Source organism: Labrus mixtus, chromosome 15 (assembly GCF_963584025.1).
Source record: "Labrus mixtus chromosome 15, fLabMix1.1, whole genome shotgun sequence".
NCBI classification, from domain to species: Eukaryota; Metazoa; Chordata; class Actinopteri; order Labriformes; family Labridae; genus Labrus; species Labrus mixtus.
Genome location: NC_083626.1, coordinates 2,075,955 through 2,103,242, shown reverse-complemented (window position 1 = coordinate 2,103,242; position 27,288 = coordinate 2,075,955). Strand labels below are relative to the sequence as shown.

The following is a 27,288-nucleotide window of genomic DNA, read 5'->3' as shown; positions in this document are numbered from 1 at the left end:
AAAACAAATTAAAATATAAAACTTATAAGCACAGAGTCCAAATTGCTCCTCGGTGGAATTACTGGTTGTCCCAGTTAATGAAAATATGTGAATCATTTTCCTTTGGTAGGGTAATGTCATCTCAGAGTTATGAATATGTTTACAACTGGAGACTGAGATTGTAAGCAAGTATACTTTAACTTTGGATTGTACTTTCAGGGACACTCACCATCTGAAAGGGTCTTGACAGTTTGAGGCAACTTGGCAGATTTCATCATAGCGGTGAAAGTAATGATTTCTGTGCGATCTAATCTGCTGCAGCCAGTGCAAAGTCCTTTTATGAGAAGAATTAGGTGTTTCTGGGGGGGGGAAAGAGGTTTCTCAGTTTAGCTTGTAGGCTTTAGACAGTGAACAATGGCCTTTCAGCCAAAGTGGCTGATGAATGTCCATCTATTTACAACTGATCAAATATTTACAATTGAATGCAATCCCAGAACATCCAAATTCCTCATGCAGTTTGTTTCTCTTACCTGTGATACAGCACATGCCTCGTCTGGGTTCTCCAAGCGCAGCAATGAGAACTCTATCAATACCTTGCATGCTGCAGCAACCGACAGCAGCTGATTTCTCGGTACTGGGGGAAAAAAACAGTAACATTGAAATATTTTCTCTGAATTACTGTTAAAATGGTAAATCAATTACAGTTAGAAAAAAATTAAAATACATACTTTGTCCGCATACGGTGGTGATGTAGTGTGCAGAGAGTGCCACGAATGATGAGTAGAACGGCTCATACTGTTTGTCATGGTGAAGGATGTCAGATTCACTGCAAAAAACAAGAGGATAATCTCATTAAATACTATCATACATGATTTTACACAAAACATGGGTCATTAGCTCCAGACTCTGAAAGAAACTATCACATAATTATGCCTATTTCTGTCAAGTACTTTTCTAAGGAACAGCCAATATTGTTTGCCGTTTCTGATATTTAGAATAAGTTAAATTGAAAATCCAAACTTGCTTACAAACTCACTCTCCAGTTGTAAACATATTCATAACTCTGAAAAGGGTCCATTTTCTACTATTGCAGCCCTTGGTGGGCAATAAACAGCATTGAAAACTTGGAGGCGGCCGTCTCCACCTAATTACATACCGCCAACAACCCTTGTCAAAGGCTGACGCTTGTTTTTTAATGGAAAACACAGTTTTCAAGATACAGCATCTGGTGAATTTGTCATTTCTAATTGAAATTAGAGCTGTAGGCCAATAAGTTGATAGTGCTGTATCGTAAACACTATACAGTGCACCAGAAAACAACAAAAGAGGAAAAAAAGTGAAGAAAGAGAAACATGTCAAAAGTTTTCAGTGAGAGGGTTGGTGTTTCTTTTCTGCTACGCTGCTTTACATGCATGCCCTACAATATAATATAGCAATATCTATCTATCAATGAATTGTCCCTTTCAATGATTTTGTCATTTATAAACACCTATGCTGATCTCCAAACGTGTTCTGTGTCGTTTGTGACCATTAGAGAATCTAGATTAAATCAGATTTCATAAACTTCACTGATAGAGATCAGAGTCACCCACAGATAAACAAGGCTTCATGATAAAATGTGACGTTCTTGTTTTGCATCTGCATTTCTGTAAGTATGCATATGCTCTCTCCCAAGCACCAATTATAGTATAATATGTATAAATATTATTTAGCCTATAATATTCAGCACAGTTACAATGTTGTAATGTGTTGCATGAGACATATTGAAGTGCCATAGAATAAAAAACGTAAATAAACAGATAAAAACAAGTTTCGCTTGTTAATGTGATACACAAAACATTCACAATACGGCATGAAGAGACAAAGAGCTCATAATAATTAGTCAGGGTCAAGTCATGGAATCAGCTTGATATAAAAAAAAACTGTTCTCATTTTTCTGCAGTAAAATTTTAGACAGTGAATTATGTTAAAATCTGGCTAATTCATAATTCTGGTAGGCAAGAAAACAGCTCAGGTGAAGACGTGTGTGTCTGTGTCTTTCATGTTCATCATCAGACTCCATGTGAATGATATCACTTAACATCTGCCATTATGTGAGATTTGACATTCATGAAGGAACTAAAAGATTAATTATTTGGGGCGTTGGTGGCGCAGTGGTTAGTGCGCGTGTCCCATATATGGAGGCTATAGTCCTCAACGCGGGCGGCCCAGGTTTGAATCAAACCTGTGGCTCCTTTACTGCATGTCAATCCCCACTTTCTCTCCCTGATTTCAACTATCCACTGTCCTATCTCTCCAATAAAGACACGAAAAGCTCAAAAATAAATCTTTAAAAAAAAGAAAAAAAAGATTTATTGTTTACATGAAATCATTTTCCTTTCACAGTAATAAAGGGTTATAAATAAGCATTTTTTGGCCAAACTGGTGCACAAATTTTATACCAGCAGAAAACTAGAATTACTTGTTTGATGCTCAAAAGCATCATTTAATTCAACATCTTTACTGTAACATTGGAAATTAAAACATTTGCTTTCATGTTGTTTTAATTTTATATTGAACATGGCACATACAATAAATTAAATTAGGTTTTAATGTGAGATTTTTCCTTTTATTGAATAACACAATTATTAGAATTCCTAATGTTGCTCTTAAAAGTATAAGCAAGCATAATGTTGAGGATGCCGAAACCTTGTAATTCTCGCTTAAATATATCTGAGAAAGTATTTTGCATTTGATACTATAGCTTAAAAGTGAACTTTCACAATAAGCATTGACATTGATTAAATACAAGCACAGTTGGGTGTTTTATTTATAAACGAAACTATCAGGCCAAGAATCAGGGTGACTGCTCAAATTTGCAGCAGGTGAAATGTTTCGTCAGAAAATGAAACCTAAAAACAACGCAGGAAGATCTTCACTAGAGTTCCTCGAGCGATCAGCTGATGTCACCAGGAGTGTCCAGTGACAGCCTGGCTATCGTGACAGAACTACTGACTTGATAGTCGCTTAGTGTTGATGTATGACCTGGTAGATTGTCCATATTCTATCCAGTTTTATGGGGAAACGCAATGCTCTTAAATAACCATGCCAATCTACATAATTTATTTCGCAATGCATGGACTGATACACCTTTCTAGCCGTTAAACTAGACTATGTCCATTTGTTTTACAATTCATCTATTCACTGCTTTACAAAGTAGCAATAAACTAAGTTACTGTTGTACTACAAACAAACATCACACATAACTTGAGAGTCAAGGTCCCCGCCTACTTTAACTCAACCACAGACATACACAAGATAACCTTAAACCTCAGTTAACGTTTAAACTATCCGTTGTCATGCTTAAAGAAGACCGACCGCCACAAGTTCAGCATATAAATCGAATCAAATCTGACCAGCTTGACGCTGACGTAGCCAAAATGTACCCTGGCAAAGCCATTTTAACGTAACGTTACTCAGTCCGTTTTAAAGGCCCATTTGTTAGCCTCCTAGCTAATGTTTGTGTTAGCTAGCTAATGATGAAGCAAATTTTCTAAGCGTTACACTAGGGCGTTGATTTGAGTTTACACTGCAATAAAAACATGTTAATAATCGACATACATCAGTCTAAGGATGTGCCTTGTTTCAATTGTTTTATGGGTCAACAGCAATGGCAAGCTAAATAGCGTTTGACTAAGTCAAGAACCAGCAGTTAGCACATTAGCTAACAACAGCAACTGACTCGCTGCCAGTGCAAGTTAAGCTGAAGTAGCTTGCTAGCTGCTAATGTTAGCTTGGCGTGTAACATTTCCTATCGAATCTAACTAACCAAGCTAAGTTAGCATGTTAGCCGCCAGCGAACTCCTGGGTGGACACGGCCAGTATTTGAGCAAACAGATACACTAAATTTATTGACATGCGACCGGTTACCTGTTGATTATAGACCCAATAAGCTGAGGTAGCTCTTTCGTTTCAAAAGCGGTGTACGAAGCTGATAAAAGCGGTCGGACTGCCGCTGTCCATTCGTGTTCCCCATCTCCTCCGCTCGACGCCATCTTGAAATCCCTTAAAAAACCTAGCAACTCGAAGAAGATGCAAAGGAGCTTCAATCACAGGGGGCGCTCTCAACCAAACAAACTAAACACATTTACAAACGCTGTTTTTCCTCTATTTAGAGGAAGGTTTTATCACAATGTGCATATACAACTAGCTTTCATCATGAATTAGGTCATAGGTCATATTTGCAAATGGAAATACAACAATAAGTTGTTATTGTTATGCCATGAATCAACATGTGAATAATAAATAAATCAGACAGTTTAATATATTATCTTTCCTATATTGAATTACAGTGGTTCACTAGCTCTCTTGACTTCATCGGGACTTCATTGAAGATCAGCAATCAAGCTCAATAGTAAGTTCTTCTATTTCTATAAGATCCTTAGGGCTATAATCAATGTATTATAAGAGTATTGCTCCTCCTTTAATGAGTGGCAAAACAATTTTAACCAGAGGACAAAAAAAAAAATCAAAGTTGGACTGAAATAAAATAGTAAAATGTGTGACCATATGTCTTGGATGAAAAGCTAGGTTCATTATTACAAAAGAATTGGGTTTGTTCATTTGTTAATCAACTTTTTAAAATATGTTCTCTATTATTACTGCATTACTTTTTTGTAAAGCTGTTTGTTTGTACATACAGCCTGTAGGGGGCAGACCCTCTCAATCACTGCACAAAAATGTAGAGAGTCGACTTTCGACTTCCTTCCTCCTTCGAAGAGCAAGCCAAAGCTACTGCTGCAATGGCAAAGCTAATTGTCTTGTGCTTGACATTTATCGCGTTATACATTAATGTCGACGCCGTTTTTGAGGATCAAGTAGGAAAATTTGACTGGTAAGAGTAATATTGGTAAGATCGAATATGTGTGCGATTAGGAGCGGTATATTTATGTGGAGATGCTAATGCTAACACCTGTCACAATCACTAGCTGCTACCCGGTGTGTTGGGTGTGTGAAAGAAAACAGGCCAAAAAATTTAAAATTAATCCATGATAATGTATGTAGTGCCTTGTTTCAGGTAGCGTAGGCTTGTTCAAAAAACGAATTTGCCACTAGGAAAGTCACCGTCCACTTGGTTCAATGAGTAAAAGAACATACACATTATAACCATGTTTATAACTACAAATATATATTTATATATGTGAACATCATTTTATTTTTACGCTGCTGTACAGATTGCTGCTAACAAAGTTCCGTTGTGTTCTTACACAATGACAATAAAGAGTATCTATCTATCCAGCTACACCATTATTATTATTATTACCTACTATTTAATTGATTCAAGCGTTAGACCGGCGAATATTGTAAACTGCTGGTTTGTTTTCTTATTGAGAGTTTGTTCTCTGTTTTTTTTATTCGTAGGAGGCAACAATATGTTGGCAAGGCACGCTTTTCCACTTTCGACCAACATGTGCAGTCTTCCAAAAAGGTTCTTGTGGCAACAGAGAATAATGTTTTTGCTGCACTCAATACAAGGACTGGAGAACTCTGTGAGTATTTTATTGTTCAGGGGATCCAAGTAGTAAATCTATCTCTCATTTGACAACCTGTGTTCTTATTCTTGTATTTTTTTTCTATGTGTTTTTGTAGCCTGGCGACATGTGGATAAAACTGGGCCAGAGGGAAACATTGATGCTCTTCTGCATCATGGACAAGGTAATTTTGCCAGTGACATTGAGAGTGTCGATCGGAAACAAACTGATTAAAATGTTCCTGTTTATTAGATGCTGTGCTGGTGGTTGGTAATGGCCGCCTGCTGCGCTCCTGGGACATAAATGTTGGTGGTTTGAATTGGGAGGTTGTGCTTGACTCTGGCAGGTAATAATTTCCTTGACTTGAAGTACTTCAGTTCAGAATTTCGATTTCATCAGGCACTAACATCTTTTTTTGCATTTTAGTTTTCAGTCAGCATGTCTAGTTGGACAGCAAGAAAACACAAAACACGTGGCTGTTTTGAAGAAAACAGCCATCTCTCTCCATTATCTTTCTAATGGTCATCAGAAATGGATAGAGAATCTACCAGAAAGGCAAGTGTTTTTTTTATATATATACATTTGGACCAACATTGATGATGCACGATTTATGTCTAATTACTTACAATATAAGCCTGTCTTCATTAACAAGATGTCTCCATAATAAATTAGATATTGTATCCAAACATGTTTGCAGACATATCAGGATACTTTTGCTTTACATCATTATTGGTTTCACTTGGTCTTCCAAGTAAATGAAACATCTTGTTAATCTGTACTTTTACAATGATATCTACTCTCTCAATCAATGACTCAAAATACTAAAATACTAAATACTTATTTATACCTAAATATTATTCAAAGAGACCCAACATCAATCCACCATGAGCAAGCACTTAGAACAATAAAACTTCCTTTTATCAGGCAGAACCAGACTCATTGGTGAACATCTATATGCCACAACCAGTTGGGCCTTGAAAGTGAGACAATGCATTTTGTATTACAAGATGCTAGAGGTTGTATTTAATAGTGGTGTAAACTTTTGGAAATAATGGTGGTATATATTTTGGAAAAATAATGTTCAAAATAGTGAAATAAGAATGATGAACAATAGAATTGATTGTATTTTCAAGAACTTCAGTATCTTTTTTTATACACGCAGTCAAGTGAACTCTCTGAGATTTGGAAAAATCAAATCATGTGAATAAATGGTGTCTGCAGGTCATTATGAATTAGGGTTTAACAAGATACAACAGTAAAAAAAAGTACTTAAGCAGCAAACACGTCCAGAGTATAAGGGCACACATTATTTGGGTTACTAGGTAAGTTTGCATTCTATAGATTACACAGTATAATTGTCTGTCTTTTTCCCCCTACAGTGAAACAGTGGATTACCAGGCTGTGTACTCTGGTGGAAATGGTGAGGTGTACGCACTGGGAGTCGTTCCTCATTCCCACATTGCTATTGTTGCTTACAGTTTGGACGATGGAGAGATAATCAAACAGGTTTGCATAAAACATTGTTATTGTACTACATATTATCCTATGGCTGGTATTCCAGTCTAATTTCGTCTTTCTGCTTGTGCCGTGTCCAGATCTCGGTTGAAGCCCCATGGCTGTCCAACATACAGGCCAACTGTGTAGTAATTGGTGAGGGGATATTACTGTGTGTGGACTCTCCATCTGTATCCCTGTACATGCTTGACTTGCATGTGCAGTCACAGATGACCCAGATCCCCTTGCAGGTAAAGAACTGGATTGTCTTTCTTTATACCTATGTCTTTTTTTTCTGTGTGAAAAAAAACCCTTTGTATCATATTTTTATGGTGTGTTTTTTTTAGTCACTGGGACTTGAAGTTGCCCCAGGCTTCCATCCTGTACTGGTTTCCACCCAGCCCAACCCAGCCCGCCAGCCACTGTCCGAGTTTTTCCTTCAGCTCGCGCCTGAACACCACCTACTTCTCCAGCTCAACGATGGACAGATAGTCACACTGAGGGATTTCAAGCCTGTATGTGTGTTTTATTCTGCTTCTCTTAAACACGCCTCAACAATTAAAATCCAAAATATTAGCTTTATCAAGTATTGCAATAAATGTACCCCAAGTCACAGTGTATACAAGCTTAGAATGTTAATCTCACTTAGCTTAGCTTTCTTGCTGAAATATTTCATCAGTATGGGAAAAATGATGCGTAACAAACCAAATGTTAACAGCCAGGGAATCAGTTCAGAATAACAGGTTAAATTTACAAAGTTTAGCTCTGTTTTCCAAAATGTGTTTTTCGAAGAAGAAAGAAACGGTTACATTTCAGTGCGTCAAATTAAAGGAGCAATATGTAACTCGTCTCGACAAGTAGCATTTAAAATGGGTACTGCAGTCCAAATTCAAAACATTGGAGAGAGTTGTCTCCCCCGCCCCATCCTCACTAGAGGCAATGTGCAAGCAGGTTGTCATGTCATGGACACTGAAGCTTCAGTGCTTAGCCAGCTCTGCATCATTCTTTAAACGTTTCTGCGTTCTAACCTCGCTCCATTTTTTTCAAAGCATCAACAATATTTATCCTAATTTTACCATGTGTCTGGTGGTGGAGCTTCTTAGATCAGGTAGAATCAGTTATTTCTGAACCAATTGGTTTGCCTGCTTCCATCACTGCAACATCTGTTGGTTTGCCATCATAGCTGGTCTGATATCTAGCAAACCAAAACGGCTGTGTAGGGGTGCCTTGAAACTGTCTACCTTTTCTGGTAAAATCACAAACGGACTGTTCATATTGCTCCTTTTAGATATTACAGCTGTACATGTAGAAAACTGTTTTGTTGACAATGTTGATAACATTTTTGTCTGAAATCATAGGCCATGCTTGTTTCATTTGCAACCACTGGAGAGAAGACTGTTGCTGCTGTCATGTCCGCCAAGAATAAAACTGTGAGTTGAAGTGACTTCACTCTTTTAGTTTTGTAAAGTCAGTTGTTCGCCATTGTGCTCTGAAAACTTTGATAAATATCATCAGTGTCTGGTTAGTTTCAGTTGTCTCTTGGTATTCATTATGTGTGAATGGAAACATCTGAATTTCTGTTTCCGTCTTTAGGCTTCTAGTATTAACCTGTTCAGTGCAGAAACTGGACGCAGACTTCTCGACACAACACTCATTTTTAATATGGTTCCTAATGGTGGTAAACCAGAAAAGGTGAGTCTTCATTTCTCCTCTGTTTGACATCAAGGCTTCACATTTACCCTCAGTGTAACAGGATTACTTTCAGAGCAGATCAGTCGACTCACTAAGATGATTTGTGCTCATAAAGCATGATAGCAACTTTCAAACATGAAGTGTTTATGACTTGTTATTCTTTGTCACAGCTGCATGTACAGGCATTCCTCAAGAAAGATGACTCTGTTGGCTACAGGGTCATGGTGCAGACAGAAGACCACACACTCACATTCATACAACAGCCAGGTATTTAAAAACCCTTTAGAGTCTATTTTCATTACTACAGACATTAAAGTGGACCATTTTTTGTTAAGTTAGTTAAATTCAGTTTAATTATAGAAATAGGTATGCGGGGGGGGGGCATCCAATAATTTGATTTGATCCCAGGGAAATCATGGCCTGACTTATTAGAGTCCAGTAATAGCCACAAAATAAAATTTGTTTCAACTTTTTCACAGTAGTTAGTTTATTGATTTTGGGACACGAGTGAATCCTAAATACATGACATACTGTACCCTACTGTTAAGTGTCTGCAGGAGGTGGGTTGTAGGGAACCACATGGGGTTTATAGTCAAATGGGATATGGCTTCAAATATTGATTTAATAATAATAATAACTTGGATTTATATAGCGCCTTTCAAGTAACTCAAGGACACTTTAAGAGTCTGTCCTTCACTGAGTTAAACCTTGAGATTCAATGCATCTTCCCAAGGGCAAAGGGACTAGTGAGCCATCATTTGCAATAACGTGTACTTCTTCACATTTTAATCATGGAAACACTGCCAACATTTGACCACTATGTGGAGCAGAAACCCGTTTATATTGTGTACACATAATAAGATAAGATAAATCTTTATTTATCCCACAACGGAGACATTTACAGTGTAACAGCAGCCAAGAGCAAGGATAGCCAAAAAAGAGCTCACAGTGCACAATTAAATACAAAATAAAAATAGTCAAGGAGCCGAAACAGAGCTGCACTTGTTACTAATGTAGTCTAAACTAATCATGTCATTTTCTCAAGCTTGAGGTGAGAACAGTGTTTCATGTTGTTATTCATGGAAAGCGTCAGCACAAACTGTCACAGGGTGTGGAAAGTGGAAGGAATGATAACAGATCAATAATGAGAGTTGTTTTCCAGGGCGTGTAATGTGGACAAGAGAGGAGGCCCTGGCAGATGTGGTGACAATGGAAATGGTGGATCTGCCTCTCACAGGAACGCAGGCAGAGCTGGAGGGAGAGTTTGGCAAAAAGGCTGGTAAATGTCAATCCTGAAGCCCTTATCTGATTATTTCAAGCTATGGATTAATATTCAGTTTTTGATCCAGGATTTTACTTCTCACTTTATTACACTGTTTCTGACTTTTGCATGTCAAAGAAACTTAAGGCAGCTCCCAAATCTTAGGGGTATTTTGTAACAGTTGTTTCATAATACCAGTGATGAAGAACTTATAATAAATATCAGTGTATAGTTGCTTTTCCGTTTTAACTGCTAAGGACCTGTATTTAATCAAAAATGGTGTAGTTTTAGTTTTTTATTATTAGGGTTGCATACATCCTGATACCTGAACTGATATTTTAATGTGACCACTTGATTGCAATTTGCTTCACCTGCTTTTGTTTTTGTGCTGTTTTAATGCTGCGTTTGGATTCAGCCATTCAAGGTAATACTTTGTTCACTAATAAAACTTGACCAATGGCGTCTTATGGTTATCTGAAGATCTCTCGCCATATCCTCTGAACATTTCTTTTACTCCTCCTTTTACAATGGCTGGAATTGTTTTATGTAAATTAAGAACAATGAATGAAGTCTTGTTTGTTTAACATTTTAGATGGCCTGTTGTCCATGGTGCTGAAGAGGCTCTCCTCTCAGCTCATCTTGCTTCAGGCCTGGATCGCCCACCTCTGGAAGCTCTTCTATGATGCACGGAAGCCTCGCAGTCAAGTCAAAAATGATGTGACCATCGAGAACCTCTCCAGAGATGAGTTCAACTTGCAGAAAATGATGGTTATGGTTACTGCATCTGGGAAGGTACAAGACCTTTCCCTCTCTTTTTTTTTTTTAATTTGAGTTCAGGCCTAAAATAAAGGGGAACACTAATCAACACACTTGCCTCTCTAAAAAATGCCAATTTCCTTTGATTATTTCCTATTAAGCTCTTTGGGATTGACAGCAAGACCGGCAGTATTTTATGGAAGCACTACCTGGATAACATCCCATCGAACGCAGCCTTCAAACTGATGGTGCAACGAACGACTGCACACTTCCCTCATCCACCACAGTGCACACTGCTCATCAAAGACAAGGTATCACATTTTCACATTGCCAGTTCAAGGTGCCATAGTTATGCGCCTGTAACATCTTGCCTTCAATATATATGTCATGGAGGTGTAATGGCAGGAACAAGGCATCCCACCTCTGTGCTGGCATCAGAGGTAGCAATAAAGGCGTTACAGGGGCGAGACAAGATTACTGTAAGAAGGCGGAGCCAGTGGGAGAGAACAGCGCCATGAATGTGCATGTCTGAGTGTGTGACCATGTGGAGCCTCCTCTCTTTGTCTACACGTCAAGCTTCCAAAACGCCATTCTTTATTTTCTTGGGATGCCTTGTATGCATGGCAAAAGCACACTTTTTTTTCCTCCTGCAGTTACCAGCACTTAAAGGGATACTTCACCCATTGAAACATGAATCTGTATTGACATTGGGTCATATATGTAGTAGAAATGTGAAATACATTTTGAAGTTGGTGCCTTCTTGACCAGGAAAAGGCAGAAAGTGTCTTTTTGCCTCGTGGATGAAAGACAACAACTCCCAGAATGCATAGCACCACAGGCCACTCCCACTGAAGCTAAGGTCCTCTATTTAGAGACATTTACTACAACACATACGGCTGTTTCATCAACTGATTCCAAGATTTCTTCCAGAAGGAAGCTTCAGTGATCAAAAATATGAGGAGCTAGCGTTGTAGTTCACCCCGCTAACCACAGCAGCCTCCGATGACGCAAAATGACGATTTTTGCGTCATCGGAGGCTCCTTTTGCAGACAAGAAATACAAAGCTTTCCCTTCTCAGGGGAAAATGAGGGCTGGATGCATGACCATTCAAAAATATTACCATGTTTCTAATTATAAAAAGCTTAATGTAAATGGGTGAAGTATCCCTTTAAGATGAACATTGATTTATATTGTGCAGCTATAGAAGATATGAGCGTTTGCTTTTAACATTTCTTGTGTATTTTTTTCATTCTGTGTATTTCATTAGGACACAGGCCTGGCCACACTCCATGTTTTCAATCCCATCTTTGGAAAGACGAGTCACGTCACTCCACCCACTCTGCCTCAGCCAATACTTCAGTCTCTCCTGCTGCCTGTCATGGACCAGGATTATGCCAAAGTCTTACTACTTGTTGATGACCAGTATAAGGTCAGTGGAGAATGCTGAAGTCTTTCTCCTGTTAGTACTTTAAGTCTCTCTGAACAAAACAGTACCCATGTAGTGGTATTTCCTTCCCCATTCATGTCTTTGTACCCGTCTGTTATTTTTTCCACAGGTGTCTGCTTTTCCCTCCACAAAGAACGTACTAAAGCAGCTCCAGGAGATGGCTCCCTCCATATTCTTTTATCTTGTTGACTCTAGTCAGGGAAGACTTTCTGGCTACCGGCTACGGACGGCAAGTTAACCTTCTTCTGCTGAACTTTTGCACAATGTGACTGAAATGTTTTCAAACAAATCAAAGAACCTAGCCACCAATAATCTGTAGTTTTTGGTTGCCATAGATGACTGGAGGATGGTTATACATAATCAAAAGTAGTTGCAAGGAAAATAATTCAAGCCTTTTCTTTCTCTTGCTGCCTTAGATGATAGTTGCTTTTGTATTTCATCTCTTGACTATATATCAATTATTAAAAAGGAATCAAAAGCTCCTCGGGTATATTTAACACAACACATGCTTAATAGAAATTTTTTTATTTTTTAAGAGTTTATTTGACCTTTAGATTGAGGTTCTATCAATAGGAATTGGAGGAATATTAAAGCATTAAAAGCATCTTCTAATGCAGAGTCTTGCTTAACATATTAAGAGAATGATCAGTGAGCTACTATTAAATGATATTGGAATGAAGTCTTAATCTGGATGCATTGGGTCATTCAGGACTTGTCAACTGAGCTGATCTGGGACGTCGTCATGCCAACCGAGGTACAGAGGATCATCTCGGTCAAAGGGAAAAGGCCTAATGAGCATGTGCACTCCCAGGGCAGAGTAATGGGTGACCGAAGTGTCCTCTATAAGGTTTGTTAACTTTCCATATATCTTTACTCACACTGTGGTTTGGAAGGAGTGTTAGAAGTTTGAACTAATAGTATTGCTTTTGTTGGTGCTGGATTTTTGTCTGTGTTGTCTTGACTTTTCCAATCTAGTCAGAAACTCGGCATCACTGGACCTGTTTTCTGATGTAGGCTGAAAGTCATCTTACCAAGAATTACTGACGCACATGTCAGTGTTTCCCCACTGAATCATACCCCCTCCCCTCCATGGAGTCTAAAAAATACTCCTTTTCTTTTTTTTAAATGTTCCATTTTTCAAATGTTTTGATACATGGAACCGTTCCTTTTCAACTCCTGCAGCCATTTTTAGAATGACGATGCAAACTCTGTCAGGGTATTCTGGAGGAGGCAATGTGTATTATACCCCACAGTATGAGTGTGACAGCATGGACACAAAATAATGGGTTCCTTCTGGGAGATTTATCAGAATAAAGGGGGTTCTCAAGAAGCGATGGGAATCGTCACAAGGAGACCAGATCTATCCAATCATGTGTTCAGTAAGTGTTGGGATACTTGAGGTCAGTGTCAGCATGTGGCCAGACTGAACAGGGCAGCCAAAACCACAGTGTGGGCCCTGATAGTAACAGTGCAGAAACATGCTGTCACAATTGTATCCATGATCTTTTCATCTTTTGTGAATAACTGGATCATAGAGACTTTCAAACTGTAAGAGCAAAATCATCCTTTATTCTCACACAGTAACCTGCCCCTCCTATAGTTTGATGTATCGGGTATTGCAGATTTGTAAACTTGTTGTTGAAACTGTTTTCTAATTGAAGATAGTCCTATTTTACAATGAAACCCTACATCTCCTCTTTGAGCTCACTGCCTCACTGCGACCTCTGGGTTGAGTTATAATTGACCAAAATGAAAAAGGGGAAAATCTAATTTACCATCTTCAAGGAACATCCCCGAACTAATGGTAAATTTCCAAACTTTAGAAGGCTGAAAATATTTCAGATATTTCTAAATAATATGAAATTAATTAATTTTGCAAATCTGTTGTTCGAATAATCATATTGCCTATACAAAAATTGTATAACCCCAATAGTATATTTGGAAAATAGTCTTGCAGTAGTTTGATGTTACAGATTGTCAAATGTCTCATTTAATTTGTTTTAGTAAACATGGATTTCTCTAAATGGTGCTTATAGACATAATGTGCATTTTTTTTAACCTTGATTATTTACTGTACTTAATTGTTTTTTATTTCCTGTCCTACAGTATCTCAACCCCAATCTCCTGGCGGTGGTGACTGAGAGCACTGACTTGCATCAGGAGCGAAGCTTTATCGGAATCCTCCTGATCGATGGCGTGACCGGTCGCATCATCCACGAGGCCGTTCAGAGAAAGGCCAAAGGACCCGTGCATGTTGTGCACTCAGAAAACTGGGTGGTGGTGAGTATTTATTGTATGATGAATTCACTCTTCATATTATAAAAATAAGAGATCCCTGGCTCTTACTACCTGTGTCTGTTTGACTCCACAGTATGAATTCTGGAGTACCAAATCTCGCAGGAATGAGTTCTCTGTGATCGAACTGTATGAAGGGATGGAGCTCTACAACAGCACAGTGTTCAGCTCACTGGATCGGCCTCATGCCCCTCAGGTTCTTCAGCAGTCTTACATTTTCCCCTCCGCCATTTCTACAATGGAGGCGACGCTGACTGAGAAAGGCATCACCAGCCGCCATCTGCTTAGTGAGTGTCACTGAGGGTTTTGTCTTATGGACTGCACAGTGTTACAGTGTCTCTCGTTATTATTTCCAGTTATGTACAAAAACGACTTCTCAACATCGATTTGCCTTTTTTTGAATACATTTATTTTGATGTCCTTTATTTCAGTTGGCTTGCCCTCTGGAGGCATTCTGTCGTTACCCAAAATGTTCCTTGATCCTCGGAGGCCAGAAATAGTTTCTGAGCAAAGCCGGTGAGTCCTGCGAGGCTTGGTTCAAAATATTTGAAAGTTCTATGTTTGTTTTTTGCTTTTTTTTGTCCCTTCCTCTGTGCCTTACCTGTTCTCCTCAATTTCCAGTGAAGAGAACCTGATACCGTATGCACCAGAGCTGCTGATCCGTACAGAGTGGTTCATCAACTATAACCAGACTGTGTCAAGAGTGCGAGGAATTCACACTGCCCCCTCTGGACTGGAGTCCACCTGCCTGGTGAGTCTGTCATTGCAAAACTGATATGTCTGACAAAAAAATAATAATTCTTGGTTGTCTTGCATCTGTGTATCTGAATTTGATCAGCTTTTTTAAGGGGATGTCTGTCTTTAAAACATCTACAGTAAACCCGATGGTTCTCATTTCTCCTTCGGTCCATTCAGATGGAAACTTGACAGTCACTCTTTTATTTTGCAGGTGGTGGCATATGGTCTCGACATCTACCAGACTCGTGTCTACCCCTCAAAACAATTTGATGTCCTAAAAGACGACTACGACTACATGCTGATCAGTAGCGTGCTCTTCGCCCTTTTCTTTGCTACCATGATCAGCAAACGCCTGGCAGAAGTCAAACTGCTCAACCGGGCATGGCGATAAAGTGATCCATGTAATCCCGTCTCTGACAGCCCTGAGGCTGCATGAAGGACCTCAGCCCGAGGAGATGAAACGGCTGGAGCCGTGCCTGAAGAAGAACACTGGTCTAAGGCCCATAATGAACTGCAGGGGTGAGGGGGCAGCAGGGTTGGGGAGAGAGTTAGAATTAATAAAGGTTTTATGTGTTTATTTTTTAACTTATTTTGCAAGCACAAGGAATTATTTCACAGTATAACATTTTTTTTCTTCCTGTCATTTTGATTGGAAGTTTTTTTAACCCCTTTGCTGATTAAAATAGAATGAAACTTGAATTTAATAAATTGTGGAGTTTCTGTGGAGTGGAAATTCCTGAATATGTGAACGTTAGATGCTACAACAATGTTAGTTTTTTTTTTCCAGACTATTTGTGTCGTTTAGACTGTGCTAATCAAGAGTAATGATTAATTTGGTGGCTCGAGAAAAGAGAGACTCGGGTTTGCAACACATGTGAGCATGATTTGGTACAATGCCAGAGTTTGTACATTTTCTTTTTGACAAATACTATTAAGTAAAATGTCATATGAACTGTGACTATGAAGGGAGAAGGTTATTGTGCTTTTCTTAAGACTCTCCCTCCAAAGTCACCGTCCCTCTGACTTCACCTGACATCTTTCAGGAAGAAAAGTGACCATCAGAAGTTTTGTTTTTTTAAGTGCGTAAATTTTCCTGCAGCTCAAACAAATGTAAGCAGTTTTGATCATCCACTTATGTTGCTGCTCCATTAAAATTTTTCTCAGAAATTCAGTTTGAAGTGTCCAATTCTGTTTCCCCAAAAGCGTTCAGAGTCTAAAATGCTAAATTAAGTTCAGAAGTACATTGATGTTAACATGAATATTTCCTGTTTATAGAATCATTTTTTCACCAGGATTAAGTAGATTACAGTGTAACAGACTGGTACGTATAACATGTGCAAAAGGAACATTCAGCCGAGAATATGATGAATAAGTTATTGTATTTATTTCTATAAATAGATTAAAAACACTTTTACAAAGATTTCAGTTGATTCAAACAACATGATATTACAAAGCAGCCACATTTGACACAGAACCTTCATGAGAACTTCTGACTTGTTGATGTAACAGTGGTTGTAAACGCAGCTCCACACTTCAACAGAGTAAACATAACATGATGGACAAAAAGAAACACTTAAGTCTTTTTTTCTGACCATTGATACACCCTTATCTCCTAACATCATGAAATTTAAATCATTTTTCACAAGGTTTTTCGAAATAAAGGCCTCTCTGTGTATGCGAACACCTACTGATGTGAAATCGATCTGAAAACAATGATTTCCTGACCAATGTTCTCCATTTGTACTTAAGATCTGCCATTCACTTTTAAGTTGACTGCAGGTTTCAGTCATGCTCTCTCTATTTATGTGGTGATGCTGCTCTTATTTTTTCATTCCGCCCCCACATTTTTATCTCTGAATAAATTACTTGTTGTGCACACAAGCATAAAAGATGAACAAATCACTGCCTGAATAAGAACAATGAGTATTCTGCATGTCAGATGTACCTTTGTAATAAAACAGTGAAAGCACTGAGGAAGAGTTAGAAGTTAAAGATTTCATTGTAGTTCATAACATGTCGAGGTAGTGTGTCACTCTCACCTCAGCCACATGCGTTAATAAACATAACTCCAAATGCTAAAATTATTTTTTAAATTTAATTTCTTGAGATTTCAAGCAGCATCGTCATAAAATGACACGTGATCAACAGTTTGGTACAAGCCCAGCTTGTCCATACAGTAATTATTTGCTTTATACTGAGAAACATACAATTAGCTCAGAATCTTTAAGCGGTGAGTAAATTACTTTTAGAACTAAGAATTATTGATGAAACATTTTCCTCAGTAAGAAATCTGCAATAACTCAGTGAACCAGATTAAAACAAAAATAATTAATATACTGTATATAAAAGCAACATTTGCATAAATAGTGGACTGTTGTGATGTTTTTCTGGTTGAATTACAGATGGTATTTAAGTAATACAAAAAAAAATACTGAGCGGTAAATGTTCAGTTTGAAATAACCTCACATTACTGTGTAACACAAGTGATCCTGAAACACATCAGTCCCTGGAAATATAACGAATATAACATTAGACATGGAATGCGGATGTTTTCACACATTACAATAGTGTATCACACAGTCAGTTGAACTCACAGTTTTCTACTTAAGTTTTAGTGAAGGAATGAAGTGAGGGTTTCTATCTGTTCTGCCAAACACTGTTTCCTGCTCTGGACGGTTCACTCAGGATTCTTTCTCGCCGCTCTGAGAATGCCTGGCGGCCTGGCGGCAGGAGGATGTAGTGCGTAGCACTGGCCTGTCTGCCATCCTTCAAAATGGGAACAATGCAGGGTGTTGACTGAGCTGCAGGGGGCACCCTTTCACTCTGCTGTCTCTGTAATGCCTTACTCACATATTTTGGGTTAGCAGCAAAACTCTGCGTGGCAGGCATCACACCATTGATATAAATTGGAAGGCTTTTCGGACTGGGAGTACGTGGAGGGCAAGGGGGTACTAAGGGGACTCTTGGGGGGATTTTGGGAGGCTTGTCTTCCTCGTTGGCACTCAGAGTCTTTAGGAGAGCAGCAGGTTTCGGTGGGATGGGGATACGGGGGGGGACTAGTGGCTTTTCAGCCAGGCAGGTTGTGTTGCTGCTGTTAAAAGGTTGGGAGGAGGAGCCTGAATAGGAAAACCGGAGCCTGGATGATCGGTTTTGTTCTGGCTGGTCCTCTCTCTGGTGAGCCAGGGACCAGATGTTCGATCCAGACCCGCTTCCCCTTCTGGTTGGTCTCTCCTCTCTGCATGGCCAAGAGAAAGCCATGGAGCCAATACCAGCACCACCAGCAGGCATCAATCTCTCCTGGTAGGCGTAATTCACTTGGCCAAAGTCTCTGTTTGTGCTACTGCACATGGCCTTTGGGCAGCTTTTGGGTAAAAGACGCCGTCGGTCACTGGTAAAAAACTCCACCTCACTATCAGCTGCCTCATCAGACATGAGCTCCTCAGGGTCAGGGAGAGGTGGAAGAGGTTTGGCTTCTCTCTGGAGACCCCCTAACATTGTCCATCTCTTGGAGGAAGGGACCACCTGGTCTCCTTCAAGGGGATGCAGTGAGTTATTACGCCTTTGGCGGCAAGTATCATTGTAGAAAGAAGGCTGGGAGATGGAGAGGCTGCCTGCAGAAGGAAAAAATAGTAATGTGTGAATAATTATGTATAACCAAGCTATTTATGAAATAACTTGTAGCATACATCAAGATACTGAAACTTTATGATACAGGGTTTTCCTTCGCTGTTGTTTGCTTTAGTGCAGTAACAATTCTCAGAGGAGAAAAACTCTTTACTCAAATGTAGTTAAGGTGTAGGATACCTGTAAAAATACCAGTGGGAGTGTTCTGCAAGCAGCTAAAAAAAAGCTCCTGTTTTGCTGAATTGGTTATCATACAGGAAACAAGAGTAAAAACATGTTGAAAACAACCGCTTAACCTATCACCCTTTTCGTCAAACATCAGCCACAACACCCTGATTAACACAGGAATCGTCATTATCTGCGAGGAAGCCTTAATCTTAACAGAGCTTCCCATAACCTTCTCTGTGGAAACATCCAACGTGCCACAGACTGCAGGAACAGCTGGTGACCAGGGAGCATCTCCCCCCCCCCCCCACACTGCTCTCTCCTCTGCCACACAGCTCACTGCAGCGATGAAAAATAATTGTTCAGTGTACTAAAATGTTTAGAGCACAGGCCTTTCATTATTTCACAAAATAATTAATTTGTTGCAAATGGTGTACGCGTTTTGTATATTTAAATACAATTTCCGATCATCATGCGTAGGTTTGTTTGGACGCGTGATTCATACTATCTCAACGTTTACTGGTTCAAGTAGAGCTCACACAAATCTGAAAAAGGGAATGGCACATTGCTTGATTGGCTGATCCATTCATTGATTCATTCATTGAACTTTGTCAGACAAAGTCTGAAAGTTGTCTTGCATCACAGAGGCTCCATTTGCAACATAAAAACTAAAGATAAGATGCAAAGATACAAACATTTGAGACAACATTTCAAACACCAAATGTATTCAGATGCCTTTAATGTGCTTTGATCTAGGATTCAGCTGCTCATTCAGTTGGCCTGTAAACACAAGAGTTCTTCAGTCTGACTTCATTAAAACGTGACACCCTGTATCACCAGGTTTGATGGTAATGGTTCAAATTCACTCTTCAGGGCACCAGATAGCCTAGCGTTTATGTTGTATGTACATGTACAGAGGCAATAGTCCTCATTGCATCAGGCGTGGGTTTGAATCAAACCTCGGCCCTTTGCTGCATGTCATGCCCCCACTCTCTCCTCCCAACATTTCCTGTCTCTTTTCAGCTGTCCTATCTAATAAAAAGGCAAAAAGGGCCAAAAAACATCTTTGCATTTTTTTACTGTCCAGTGAAAACTGTCATATGCATCCAAATTCATTGAGTTTGAGAATTTTTGTAAAGAGTCGGTCAAAGGTTTTCTTTGTAATAAAATAAATGTAAGCAGACATCTATGTAATAATCATATGTCAAAGACTCACAGTTGAATTCCTTGGCTGTTTGCAGTTGTTGAAGATCAGTCAGGTTGTGTTCCATGTCAGCACTGAGGCCAAAACACGCTCTGCAAAAAACGAGAGGTTAAGAAATCCATACAGAGCTATGCATGTGTGTAAATCATTTCTGCACATAACCTTTCATAAGTGAGTCATTATGTATGAAAGAACAAGCATGACATATGTGTTAACAGAACATTATGCTCTGCTCTGTTTCATATTTTGACATTATGTAATAACATTGCAGGTTGCCTGACCTCTTCTATGAGCCAGATTCTTCTGATATCTTTTTTTAACTGACTACTGTCATTCAGTTTCTCCAAATGATGCCTCACTCCCCTCTGCATGCACCCCATCTATTGCATATTTGTGTTGTGTGTGAAAATGGAATCCCATTTTTGATGCTTTTCACAAACTGTTTAATTGTGTTCCTTTCTTTCTTTATACAAGGGTGTCTCACAAGTTATGAGACATGCCATATCACTTAAGAAAAATTACTCAAATCTTTGGATAGGATTCATCCCAGAATTATACTTCAGATATTGTAATGAATTTAAAAAATAAATGAAATATTTAAAGGGGACATATTATGAAAGATCCACTTGTACAGTGTTCTTGAACATTTATTTGGGTAACCTGAGAGTCTACTGACCCACAACATGTGAAATAAATCCATCCAGTCCTTTGTTTGTGGTCTGCATAAGTCTTACAACACAGAGAAAAATGCTCTGTTTCTAATTTGCTCTCTTTGTGACATCACAGTGGGATTCTGGTAAAATAATCCCCTCCCCTCCGCTGATATCCCCTCCGCTGGACTCCACCCCCAGCCTAGAATAAAACTTTTGCGCAGGTCTGTCATTTTTATTCTCTCTACAGAGGAGTGATGTCTACAGGGAAAACTGAGGGGGGGCTCATTGCATTTAAAGAGACACACACACCAAAACGGATCGTTCTGAGAGAGCTGCTTTATACAGGGTCACAAACCTCTTCTGCTGCTTGATTCATGTTAACAGATGTTTCATTTAGACCACAGGGGACTGTTTGAAAAGGTGGAGGAGGGGGATAATATGTCCTCTTTAAAAAGTTTGTTTTGTAAAACTTTGCCAAAGTAACTGAATCTACTTTACATTTTGTTTCTTTCTGTGTGAAAGTGTTGTTTGCATACCTGTTCAGGTCATGTTGTCCCCAGTAGTTATTCTGACTACTGGCCATGTTGCATTAAAAACTGTTTCCTTTAAAAGCGTGAAGGTCTGTACGGTATCGGCCAAAAGCTCGTACACATGAGAAGAACTCCATCAAACCCATCACAGCTTCATGTTGGTCAGCAGTAAGCTGTTAAAGACACACAGAGCAATAAACATTAGGCCTTTCCTGAACATTCCCAGGGCAGGTGGGTCATTCAGCATTTGCATGACATAATTTCTTTGTTTTGTTCTAGTCACACCTAACCCTAACCCTAAACAGGGAATAAACCATGTACATCTGGAACAGAACCCTGTGCAGCACATGCAGCTGTAAGCTCATTTTACCTGGCCGGGAAAAAAATCCAAACAGCTCCACTTAACAAATACTTACAGGTTCAAACACAAATATCTACATGTGTAATTTAAAAATTGAATAATTCATTCTCATCAATAAAGACAGACATTCTTCCTGATTCTTCCTGCCCTGTTACTCTGCGCTGACATTTCTTGCTGTGAAAATGTCATCCTAAGAAAAAATAAAAGCACTTTAAGAGACAGTAAAAGGCAAGACATCTTTTCAAGTTGACCTTATCTTTAACAACAACTTACACTACCAAAACGCAGCATTTTTTAGGTTAAAAACAAACAACAACGGTCAAAACAAAAGCCAAGTCATGTTCTTCAGTCTGCTCTTGCAGCTGCCATGTGTATCTCTTTGTTGTTCCAGCTTAAAGACATTTGTCTGATGTGCAGGCTATTGCACAACCTCTGGGTCAGATGTGGGAGGGCAGCAGCACTCCTCACGCTCCCTTCTCTCTGTGACCATGGAAGCCTGCAGTATCCACCCTTACAACAGGGGCTAATCGTGAAGCATTCCTGTGATTCCGAAAGACTCATACTATTACAAAACATGTCTGTATTAAATTGTTCTACAGACTAGAGAGCAAGAAAGTAAATCATTTGAGGTATCAAGCTACATTTGGTATGGTTGAGAGTCTCATTTTGAAAATGAATGATGAATTGATATGCTTAAACGGGCACAAAGGCCTCCATGTATCTTGATTCAGATGTTCACTATTCTAATTTTTACTTATGTACAAGACGGCTGCTTATTGCCACCTGTTGTGACAATTTATACTTGTCATTTTACCTGGAGATGAACAATACATCCTGGTTTATATTACATTTCTGGGGCCAGTAATAACCAGTCTTTATTGTGTGTCACACGATTGAGGGTGAGATGGTATACGGTTAGAAGACTATTTGACAGCAGATGGGGTTAAATCTACTCTGGTGCAGAATTGAAAGTCAAAGTATTGATGATGTCATTGTTAGCTCAATTATCAGAGGGTAGCAGTCAAACTAAGAAAGGCAACTCATATTGTTTAACCTTAGTAAAATAACATGCCAGCAGCTCTGGGTGACTTTAATTCAACAGAGTTATTCACAGAATTGTTGGTTGTTGTTGATTGGCCGATATCATTCATGTACTCCACTGAAGTTTACTCAGTAACATTCAGAATTACAGGAACCACATGTGTTAGTAAAACTGAATCACAGAGCAATTCACCTGCAAACTAATTAGTAAATCACCCCTCCTACTCAGCCAGAGGGCAAAGCGAGGTCTCTGTGTTACTATCACACAGCAATCTCATTCTTCAAAAAGTCTGGCTTTGTTTTTTTGTCCGATCGGCCGGCAGTCCGTGTGGGAAGTACACAGTGGGAAGCACACAGAATGCAACAAAATCAACCACTACAAACAAAACACTGACCAATGTGCCTATTTGAATATTTATGTCATCCTTAAAACAACTGACTGTGGCGTCATTTCCGCCAGTGAACGCCGGAGATGGAAGACGCTGAACAATTATGAATCCTACCGGCAAGTACTCAGCGGCCATGAATGGAGCCACTCTAAGCATGAATGGGCCATTGTGTCACTTTGGTGAGCAGTGAAGCAAGCCTGAAAATACAAGTGAACTCTCCCATGAGGTTAAGACTGAAGATACACCATGGAGACGAGCACACATGGCCAAGGTATGAGCCTGTGCGGCAAATCCCCTGCTGAAGTATTGTGCATGTTGGCACTGTTGAAAGGACAAGCCTGAGGCTAAAACACAGTTTGTTTATCAAACGCAGGAGCCTCCATGAGTTGTCTTTGGCTGTCCCATCTGCCCCCCTTTTTTCAGGCAATAGGCCATTGACTGAACCTTTACACAAAAAAAATGTATTATAGTGTTAGTATTAAGTATGTGCTTTACATCTAGATCATGTTGCTTTACATTTCAACATAAAGTCACCTGTGCCGCCCAAGTGACACTCACAGTTTAGCAAGTGTTACAACTGACCAAATAATCCAACTAGACAGCTGTAGCTACTTTTATAGAAGAAAAAGTGTTAAAGTCTAATAAGAAACCAGACTATTGCAGACACTTTATACTATATAAATGTTGTTTTTAATAAGTTCAGATGTATAAGGTGTGATCTATAGATGCAACAGGGACAAGCTGCTCAGGGCACTTTATTAAAACATTGATTTTTCTGCATGCAGCACGACGGGATTAAAGCAACATGACCCAGCCGAGCGGCATGTTGTGGACACGTCATCTGGCTGAAGGATAAGATGCAGATTACTTTGCTCCTTCATTTTTCAAAACATTCATCCGTAATCTTTTTCCTCACATGTTTATTATTATGTATTAAGATTATTCTGTATCTGCTTTTTTATGTGACACAAGTACATCTGATGTTATTCAAAATAAATCAAAGACCAAATTTATGTCCAATACTCATACTGCTGGACTTCAATCTTTTCACTCACAGTTTTATAAACCAGAGCTTTGAATACGTTTATGCCAATCATCTATATTATTTCATCTTTGAATTATTTTTTATTTTATTTATTATTTTTTTAAATATATTATTTGATACGACTTCTTACTGATTCAGCTTTATTAATCTTATTGCACAGAACACTCGTTAGCTAAGGCTCAAGACAAGCCCACCAACATGTCACTGCAGACAAGATTATGTATGTGTGTGAAAAATCAAACCTTTGAATCTGAACGTTTGAATCTAGGCTTAAGTACTCCAGAGCGTGGGGCGATACGAGTGAATCATAGGTCTCTGGGATTGGGCAATTTCATTCATGGCATAGTGTGTAGTTTACTCTCTACTCTACGCAGTTTAATATGATATGAGTCTTTACAGAATTAACTACTGAAATCAATTATTCACTTAATTCTCATTTGCTCACAGCCTGCAAGTTACATTCGCTGCTATGCGAGTTAGTAAGAGACTGCTTGACTGCTGGATTTTTTGAATGAATCACTTCACAAACACATAGGCTACAGAGATGATTTAGAAATATTACAGTTGTAAATGACATTTTGGGACAGTAAATCACAGAAATAAATGTATAACCTATATTTAAAGGCTAAATATTTAAACTATTGACAGCTTTCCTTAATGTTGTCTATCATATTCATATGTAGCATGTGTCTAGCAGTAAAAAAAATAACGTTAAAAAATGTATATTAAAAAAGATCATGGAGGTATCACTCAGTATGCTAACTGTAGATTTTTAAGTAACCATCAGAAAATTTGAAATAAACTATTTATTTCTAAATTTAATTTATTGAGTCATGTTCACCATTGAGGGTCATGATGGAAGTAATTTAAATTTTCTAGCCTGAGTGCTTTAATAGATTTTCGGTTTTAGTAAGGATAACTATTAGTTCTACCAACATGTCATATAGCCTAGACTAATTAGGCCCATAGATAGATAGATAGATACAAATTAAGCAAACTTAAGTAAGTAAAAAAAAGTCTACAATAGGATAACTGGAATATTTTGGCACTATTTTGGCACAAACTGGTGTTTGCTAAATCCCTCTTCAGCGCCCACTAGCGGCTGAATAGGAATGGCCAATGCTGTCCGAGGCTCAGGGCTCACCCATCCCGCCTCACTTAGCGGACATGGGAGAACCGTACAGCGGGGCAGGACTGCTGTCTATACCGCTGCCGACAGACACATAACCCTCTCAGACGAGCTCAATCTAGCTTCATATATTTTATTTACCGGACCTTGTCACTTGAACAATCAAAGTTGTAGCGATTAACATAAAAGTTTTATCAGCCTCAACGTCTCCAGGTTATTTGACATTTAACGTGGAGTTCATGAAATTAATCAAATCCAGGGTAACTTTATGATACTGAATAAGAAAGTCCATCTGCTGTCCACACATCGTAGGCTAGGTTATACTTCTCCCGGTTAGCCTACTCGGTTAAAGTGGTTGTAAAGCCAAGTTTTCATCAAATAAGCTGACTTCTTGCCTGAATGGATAAGGAAGACTTACCATGAATATGAAGTCTATTTGTCCATCACGTAGAGAAGGATCACTAAAGTCGGTCCGGTTTGCTGCATGAGCCAGTCTGCGAGTCAAAATTAAACCATGTGCAACATCCCTCCTGTCAACAACACTGAGACGTGAAACTCAATTAGTTGGAGTGACGCGGTTTTCCACATCTCCTTATAGTGCATGCAGCACTCCGGGCACGTTATGTGACTCCACCCAACTCAGTCTTAAAGGGGAATAAAATCTCCATCAAGTATTTAAACCATCGGGAATAATTCAAAACCATTTGAAAACGTAGCGAAAACGTTCTCATAAAACAGAAGTGGTGATTTTGAATGAATTACCTGTTAAGCGTATTTTTCACAGATAGGCTACATAGGCATATTGCATTAAATCCACTATATTTCTTTGCAGATTACATTTTCAATCTAAAAAAAACTGTTATATTACCTAAAATAATCTTCGCTAAACTACAACACAGTGAGCCACTTCAGGGATTTAAATCAGCTAATCATACAATTTACAATTTTGCATGCTAATGAAATTATCGTAATTTAGTAATTCAGCATATTGTAAGGCCACTAATGCTTCAAATACTTAAGTGTAATTTGATGCTGGGCTATATTGTTCAATATAAATATTTCCTCCTCAACTGTTACAAGAAGAGATTTTAAATGTTTGACAAATAAATATTCAGACACTCACTCCAATTCCTCACTTCCAATTAAAATGGAAAACAAAAAAGACTTAACCAAGGCTCCAGCTACACAAACCTATATTATTAAAACGTAATACATTGTATAGATAATTTGTAGAGGGTTCATATTTCAGAGATGCAGATTCCTAAATATTTTAGAACAAAAAAAGTTTTCTCAACAGAAAGCTCCTCTGTACATCAACAGTAAAAATTCACAGAGACCTCTAGATATAGGCTAGATTTAAGCCTGATGTAATGTGAGTATGGGAAATTGCCCTTCATAAAGCAGCAAACAGTCCTGGTCCGACCTGTGTGGGAGTCATATGTGGGTGGCTTTTGGCACGTACAAAATGCAACTGATAGAGAAGAACAAGTTTGAGATTGGCTGCCCAATCAATTTGGAAGAGGACTTGTTTTAAAGCCCAAATGTCACACTGTCTGTGTTTGTCTTCACCCACGCTGAGAGGGGCAGAAGGACAATACAGGCGGCCACTTACTAAGAAATAACAGGGAAGTAAGTGCAGGCCATTTTTGTTTTTACCAGTTCAGACCACACTATACACCATAGCCTTGCTCCAAACATTTAAATAGACATATTATTGTGATAATAAACCAAATAAATACTCAGGCTAATAAGCATGAAATACTTTAAAGTGGGAGAAAATGCCCCCCGACCCCCCGTCCTATTGTTTATTTGTTTCACTGTTGAAATACTCTTGTAAATTAATTCCATATATGGATAAAGGAGTGCCTTTTACTTATTGCTTCTGTTCATCACAAACCCACAAAATAAATATTCCACATATGACGTGCTTACATTTCACCAACCCTTATTTGTTTGCCTAAAGGAATACTCATAC

General features: G+C 38.8%; 3 protein-coding genes across 3 annotated transcripts in view; 1 reads left to right on the top strand and 2 right to left on the bottom strand.

Annotated features, from left to right (window-relative positions):
* ubr4 (ubiquitin protein ligase E3 component n-recognin 4) overlaps positions 1 to 4,013 on the bottom strand; it is a 57,051-nt gene extending 53,038 nt beyond the window's left edge. Inside the window, exons 1-4 of the mRNA XM_061058211.1 lie at positions 3,889 to 4,013; positions 708 to 805; positions 510 to 613; positions 209 to 338 (exon numbers count right to left, since the gene is read on the bottom strand). Of these exons, the coding sequence (XP_060914194.1) occupies positions 209 to 338; positions 510 to 613; positions 708 to 805; positions 3,889 to 4,013 (457 nt within the window). The remainder of the gene's footprint in view (positions 1 to 208; positions 339 to 509; positions 614 to 707; positions 806 to 3,888) is intronic.
* A 683-nt stretch (positions 4,014 to 4,696) lies between these two features.
* On the top strand, positions 4,697 to 16,339 carry emc1 (ER membrane protein complex subunit 1). Its single transcript, XM_061058602.1, has 22 exons — positions 4,697 to 4,852; positions 5,380 to 5,507; positions 5,608 to 5,673; positions 5,742 to 5,835; positions 5,916 to 6,044; positions 6,869 to 6,995; positions 7,085 to 7,234; positions 7,331 to 7,498; positions 8,342 to 8,413; positions 8,577 to 8,675; positions 8,846 to 8,942; positions 9,838 to 9,954; positions 10,529 to 10,728; positions 10,854 to 11,003; positions 11,960 to 12,121; positions 12,249 to 12,368; positions 12,849 to 12,986; positions 14,246 to 14,419; positions 14,511 to 14,721; positions 14,866 to 14,950; positions 15,056 to 15,185; positions 15,384 to 16,339. Exons 1-22 carry the CDS (start codon positions 4,761 to 4,763, stop codon positions 15,561 to 15,563), a joined length of 2,889 nt encoding a protein of 962 aa, XP_060914585.1. The 5' UTR covers positions 4,697 to 4,760; the 3' UTR covers positions 15,564 to 16,339.
* Positions 16,340 to 16,532: 193 nt separating this feature from the next.
* Positions 16,533 to 26,635, bottom strand: LOC132989843 (ERBB receptor feedback inhibitor 1). The gene is made up of 5 exons (XM_061057739.1): positions 26,437 to 26,635; positions 25,732 to 25,855; positions 21,355 to 21,521; positions 20,178 to 20,257; positions 16,533 to 18,783 (listed from the first exon to the last, which is right to left on the bottom strand). The coding sequence occupies exons 3-5, from the start codon at positions 21,399 to 21,401 to the stop codon at positions 17,810 to 17,812; spliced, it is 1,101 nt and encodes a 366-aa protein (XP_060913722.1). The 5' UTR covers positions 21,402 to 21,521; positions 25,732 to 25,855; positions 26,437 to 26,635; the 3' UTR covers positions 16,533 to 17,809.
* Between the last annotated feature and the right edge of the window lie 653 nt (positions 26,636 to 27,288).

Coding starts and splice junctions, on each gene's coding strand:
- emc1 (XM_061058602.1), top strand. CDS start 4,761: ATGGCAAAGCTAATTGTCTTGTGCTTGACATTTATCGCGTTATACATT. Junction 6,996..7,084: donor ATGGAGAGATAATCAAACAG/GTTTGCATAAAA, acceptor TGCCGTGTCCAG/ATCTCGGTTGAAGCCCCATG. Junction 11,004..11,959: donor CACTGCTCATCAAAGACAAG/GTATCACATTTT, acceptor GTATTTCATTAG/GACACAGGCCTGGCCACACT.
- LOC132989843 (XM_061057739.1), bottom strand. CDS start 21,401: ATGGCCAGTAGTCAGAATAACTACTGGGGACAACATGACCTGAACAG. Junction 20,258..21,354: donor GGACAACATGACCTGAACAG/GTATGCAAACAA, acceptor CGTTTTTTGCAG/AGCGTGTTTTGGCCTCAGTG. Junction 18,784..20,177: donor AACAGCCAAGGAATTCAACT/GTGAGTCTTTGA, acceptor TTCCTTCTGCAG/GCAGCCTCTCCATCTCCCAG.